Consider the following 6,000-nt stretch of genomic DNA (forward strand, 5'->3'; position numbering starts at 1 on the left):
TTGTGATCAGGCTTGTCTAATCTTCCAATCTCCTCTCTGCTCTTTGTTTTGCAAAGACAATTGTGTGAAAAACACTGGCAGCGTGCCGGAAGGAGTTGATTTTGATGACAACAGTCACAACTCGCTTGAACCCAGAGGTTGGTGGGAATGTACAGTCCATGTTTGTGTTTCTGTGTTAGAGAAAAATAAATCAATTTTTACCACTTCTGTTCATATTTAGACCTTTAGATTCATTTTGAAGTTAAAATTAAAATGAATCTTTTAATGTTTTTTTTTTTTACCAATCTTTAATTTCTCAGTTTTTATTTGATTGAGTAATTTTAAGCATAAGGTGTTTTTTTTGCCGTTATGTTTCTTGTGCTGAGCTGGGAGAGCATCTTTTGTAACTGGATCCATGATGCAAACATTCAAGCAAATGTAGATCCAAAGTGAAAAAGGTTCCAGCATTTATCGTCCATTTTATAACAAATTTATAATTGGGTTGAGTAAAACCTAACATGACTAATTGGTTTTGTTGTGTAGTTTCAGTTAGCGCTTTGTTTTTTTGTGCAGACTTTTTGTATAGTTATTCTAGTATTTATTTGGATTTATGACAAGGTGGCAACTAATGCATTAAAATGTTAATTTCAAAGATAATATAAGAGTTTTTTGTATGATGTCTAAATCAGGATCCAGACAGCAGTTAGCTAAGATTACTTTTTTCCATGCATAACAAAAAAACGAGCAAAGTTGTGCAGCTGTTTTCTGTTTTAACAATGATTCTCTCCCTCCTTTTCTTTTCAGATGGCATCAGTCACGAGTCACCAGAACCAGCGAGAAGGGACGTGAGCTCTGTCAGTCGACACCAGTTTTCCATCCTGCTGCTCAGCTCTGCCCTCATGCTCCTGGCTGCCATCTTGTCTTTATAGCACCCAGTCTCAGAAACCGCCCCCCCAAGCAATGAACTGTCCTGTTTGGACCACAGGCCGCTTTACCCTGCAACACCTCCCCTCAAGGAGCACTTTTTTGTAAAAAAGACAAAAAAAAAAACAAAAAACAAAAAAAAAAAAAAAACAAAAAAAGAAAAACATAAAAAAAGAAAAGGACAAGAATGCTGATGATCTCTCCGGGTGAAAGAGAGGGAAGGGTCTTCAGCGGAGAAGACTCGTTAAATGACTTGTTAAAAACGCCAGAAGGCGTGACTTTCTAGCTGGCGCCGACGGTCGAGACGCCGCGAGATGGAAGCGTCTCTCACCTGTTTGCCTCTCGCCACCATGCACAGTATGCAGATATTACACAGATATTACACAGATATTACACCGTTTATTTGTGTTGGAGACGAGCACACAAACATGCTTTGAAAAAAATTCCCCCACAGAACACGAGCAACACAATCAGGACACTCCCTAGCCCGACGGTAAAGTAGCACAGCGGGATCCTCCACAAGTTTACAGACGGAACTTTTTTTTTGTGTGTGTGTTCGGGAACTTCACGACTTGAAGCACGACAGATTTTCATTTCAATCTGGGAGCAACATGTCCCAGGAAGCCCAGAAGAGGAGAAGACAAGGAAGGATGATGTTGCTAGGAGACTGCTACTAAGAGCACGAGGCTACCAGGTGGGCCTTGATGACTTAACCTTTCTCTCAGGTCAGAAAGGACGCATCGTAAGAGACCTTGTTGCAACGAAAAGAAAAGAAAATTAAATAATAAAGAAGCGCTCTTCTTTTAGTGTTTGATAGGTGAAATTTAATGATCAATTAATGTATTTGTTTTGTCTTTGTTTTTTAATAAATCACATAATTCAATTGTAGCAGCCAACACGGGTGTACAGTAAACTATTGGATGGAGCATAGACGTGTATATGGTTATTTTGCCAGGCAAAATGTATTTTCCTATTTATTGTGAGGTCCTTGTGCTTTTTTTCCTCTTCTGGTTTAGTCTGTAAGTACAGTAGAAAGGCAATAAAAACGATATTTACCCTTTATGTTAATCCATATTACACAACTCATTTTATACACTAATATGAAAAAGAAAAAAGAAGAAAAACGGTTTGTGTCTGCTTTTAAAGGATCAAAAATGATGTTTTTTAAACAAAGTCCAGTAATATGGAAAGGAGAAAAAATGAAAAGAGTCTGATGTGCATCAGGGTGTAGAGGTAGAATATTTGTGTTCTGAATTTGTCATTAACAAATGTCACAAATGTAGTTTTACTGTTCCACGATTTGTTTTTGTGATTCACTATTTACACTGCTACTGTAAATACAAGCAAATTTCTTACAAAGTTCAGGGATGTGTCCACGCCTAATATGAGGTGAAATTAGATTTTTTTTTTTTTTTTTTTGGGATATTTACTACTTTAAATTAAGAAGCAAAGTGGGTGAAAGACGTGACTCAGTGAGATAATACGAAGCAGGTGGATCAGGTGTGTGTGGGGTGGCAGGTTGTACATTCAGGTTCCGGCTTTCAACTTGTGTAAAGCAGCATCTGAACAGAAAAACACCAGAGGTTCTCCTGTACTTAGTTTTGGATTGAAAAGTCGACCGCTAGGGGAGGTGGGAAACTGAACCTCCTGCCAGCAGTGGATCGGGTTATGGGGGGGGGGCTATGAGGCATTTTTTGTAAATTCTGCTGCGCCCCGCTAATGTAAAGCTTAATGGTGACTGTTGTTGGTGAACAGACATGAATTTAGATCAGAAATAGTTTTAACTGATTACACTTATTATTGGAATCTTCTTCCCAGGAAAACCTGCGGAACGCCAGACGTCCATGCACACGTCAATCACATTGTGTCAAACTGCCATTCAATGATTATTTAAGAATCGCACAGTACAGAGTTACAGTACTGACATAATTTCATCTGAGTCAGAATATTATAAAATAAGGATATTTTTTTATGAAAAAGGCTAAAAAAATCTGGCAAAAACAATGAAAAACTCTTTACCAATTTACAGGAGGGGCTGCAGGGTGGTATAGTGGTTAGCACTGTGGCCTCACAGCAGGCAGGTAGCAGGTTCAGACCCTGGCTGGGGGTCAGCGGCCTTTCTGGGTGGAGTTTGCATGTTCTTCCTGTGTATGCGTGGGTTCTCTCCAGGTATTCCGGCTTCCTCCGCCATCAAAAAAGGTTTGGTTAATTGGTTACTCTAAATTGTCCCTAGAAGTAAGTGAGCGGGAATGGTTGTTTGTCTCCCTGTGTGGCTCTGCGATGGACTGGTGAACTGTCCAGGGTGTGCCACACCTCTTGCTAAAACACTACAGGGATAGGCTCCAGCTCCCCCGCAACCCTTAATCGGACTAAGTGGTACGGATAATGAATGAAATCTTATCTTATGTCGAACAAGATTACAGCTTTACAATTTTCAGACAGCTCTGGATCAGGGAGGAAAGTTTTTTTTTCAATATTTCCTGCCTTGGAAGTACTGCAGTCCAAACTTTTCATTTGAGCCTTTTAAGTCCAGATTCAGATATGAAAAGATACAGTTGTTGCACAGCCTCTTTTCAGTGTAGAAAAACACAAAATATTTGGCATGGATATTGCTCTAGCTTGTTTTTTTCGGATGGATAATCAATTCTTCCCTTAAAGCTAGTTATTTATTGATATCATTGAGAAGAAAATTAGAATAAAGATTATCCACTGCTGGCAGGTTGGGTGTAAAACCTCATTCATGCTCCACATTAAATACAAATACAGACAGATCCTTGTTTCTATCTTCTGCGATCTTTCCAAGTATTTCAGTTTGTTTTCAGAGATCTTGCGACTGTGTACCTGCATGTAGTAGTACCGCCCAAAACTGTAGGGGGCAGTGCTGCTCAGAGCATTATTGTGTTCAACTAGTGGAAGGAACAACGCAGAGGGAGAAGCTGCTATGTGTTTCATGACAACCACCATCTACCTCTTTTTGTCTGTTTCTGGGAATATTCCTTGTCACAATTTCCTCCCCCGTCACCATGGTAATGTCTGAAACTATCATCAGAACCCAGAAGGGAACTCTGCCCTCTAGTGGAATTAGTGTCTAACAACCATGCTAACGTAAATCGCGCATGGGGTAAATGTGGGCAGTGAAATTTCACAACCTTTCACGACATTTCACAACATTTGACATGGAAATTCTTTAATGTACCTAAAAGGAGCATAAATGAGGTTTAACGGGACAATACGATATTCCGCCTTGCCCTCTATTATCGAAATTGTTTTCTTTTCCTTTCCCCCAAATGAAGTATTTTTATTTTAAGACCTAATGGGAAGAATCAGAATAATTTTCCTCCCGTAGATTCAGCGTCCATCTGAAAGGATCGCCTCCAGTCACGCCGAAATGAGTGAACGTGACCCATTCTGTTTGTGGATACCGTGTATCCAGCCGTTAGTCCGATGTAACATACAGTGTTTGATGCCCCTTTTGTTTTGTTTTACACATCTTTTTGAAGGGCAACGTAGCTGACACATTAATGTTCTTAGCATGAAAGAAACATTTGATACAAACAAAATCCTGACTTTCATTTTCTATGTCTTTTATAGGAAACAGAAAAAAACAAACGGTGTGTTTTTTGAGCCGAGGCACATATCAAACATGCAGTACGCTCGAGTTACAATCATAAATCAAAGGGGCCCGAACAAAGACCTGATGGATCATGAAGAGCTGGAAAACCTTTTTTGTTTTGTTTGTCGTCTGCGACCGGCGCTCCTGACTTTTATCGCTGTAAAAGCTCAATGTGTTCGTGGCAGCAGAAAAGAGAAAAACTAAAGTTTTTCACGTGAAATTTTGATGTTTCACATGTTTTATGGACATACTGTGCAACAAGGAGGGTGGATAATGTGTTTGAAGGACTTCTTCATCACCTGATTTTTGGTACCTTGTAGCTAGAGGCTAACACCACATCGTCTGTCCTTGGTTTGCGGCATCTCTTCCTCATGTTCTGTATCTTTAAAAAAAAATGGTTGTTTGCTTTTTGTCAGTGCATCTTAGCAGTGGGAAAGGTTTTGTTCCATTACCACGACTGTTTTATTTTATTTAATATTTTTTTTCCAATTGAGACATGGATGTGCCACAAAACTGCACATTTCTTATAACTTTGTAGTGACTGTTTCTTGTGCCTAAATGAATCCCATCCTCCTGTACTCATCCAAGCTATTCTAACGTCTTTTTCCTCTCCAACCTCCTCACTAGACTTTTCTACAAAACAGGCCATGTCTTTGTAAATACACGTGTTGGAGCAGCTATGACTAATTAAAAGAAACAAACAAAAAAAAAAAAAGATTTAATAAATATTTCTTTGTCGTTGTACTTTTCCTGTCTGATTTATTTCTTGAGTGGCGGTTTGTGAAATGGAAAGGGTGACGAGAAAGCGGGAACGCTTCAGCCGAGAGCTGGATGTTTGTCTTGGTTGTCACTCGGTGCGTAATCACGCGGGCCTAGTCCAGGGGAAGTGGGTGAACAACTGTTTCTCTATAATCTGGAGGTAATTCACAGGCTGAAATAACAAAAACAGAAACAGCTTCAATTAATCTTGCGGGAATGTGCAGCACTTTGGGGAGCTCTGCCAAGAAAAGTGTGTCTCACACGCTCTTTTGCTCTTCGCTTCGGTCTGCCTCCCCTGCTGTCTGCTTTCATTTCTCACTTTCTTTGTCTCAGTTCCTCTCTTCTCTCCTTCTGCGCTGACTTGGCCACCTTTCACCGATCCGCTGCACACTTAAAGGGTGTCATTCAGACACCGTTGTCACAAATAATGATGAAAAATCTTCAGGAAGATGTCTTGAACATGCTAGATTTTTATCGGCAGCAGAAGCGCAGCAAAGATGTCCGTATATGAAAGTGTGCTGCTGGCTGAAATTCCCATTTCTGTTCTCTTATATTAACTTTGGGTTTCGCTTCCCTGAAAGCGAAAAACTTCAAAGAGTTTTCTAATGATCCCAGACTTTCCACCATGTATGATTCTCGTTAAATCATATCAGACTTGGAAATGTTTGCAGCTGGTCCCTCAGGTTGCCATGCAGGCTTGTCCGTTTCTTCTCCAACCCTATCGG

General features: G+C 40.0%; 1 protein-coding gene across 2 annotated transcripts in view; it reads left to right on the top strand.

The window, feature by feature from the left end:
- LOC306768205 (ephrin-A5b-like) overlaps positions 1–5,157 on the top strand; it is a 94,218-nt gene extending 89,061 nt beyond the window's left edge. The window contains exons 4-6 of one of the 2 annotated variants that reach the window (XM_079256450.1): positions 57–137; positions 784–1,628; positions 4,495–5,157. In XM_079256450.1, the coding sequence (XP_079112576.1) occupies positions 57–137; positions 784–908 (206 nt within the window). In that variant the 3' untranslated portion in view covers positions 909–1,628; positions 4,495–5,157. The remainder of the gene's footprint in view (positions 1–56; positions 138–783; positions 1,629–4,494) is intronic. The other variant, XM_079256451.1, reaches the window with a different exon arrangement.
- The last annotated feature ends 843 nt before the right edge of the window (positions 5,158–6,000 follow it).

This window comes from Telmatherina bonti (genome assembly GCF_933228915.1).
Source record: "Telmatherina bonti genome assembly, chromosome: 17".
NCBI lineage: Eukaryota > Metazoa > Chordata > Actinopteri > Atheriniformes > Telmatherinidae > Telmatherina > Telmatherina bonti.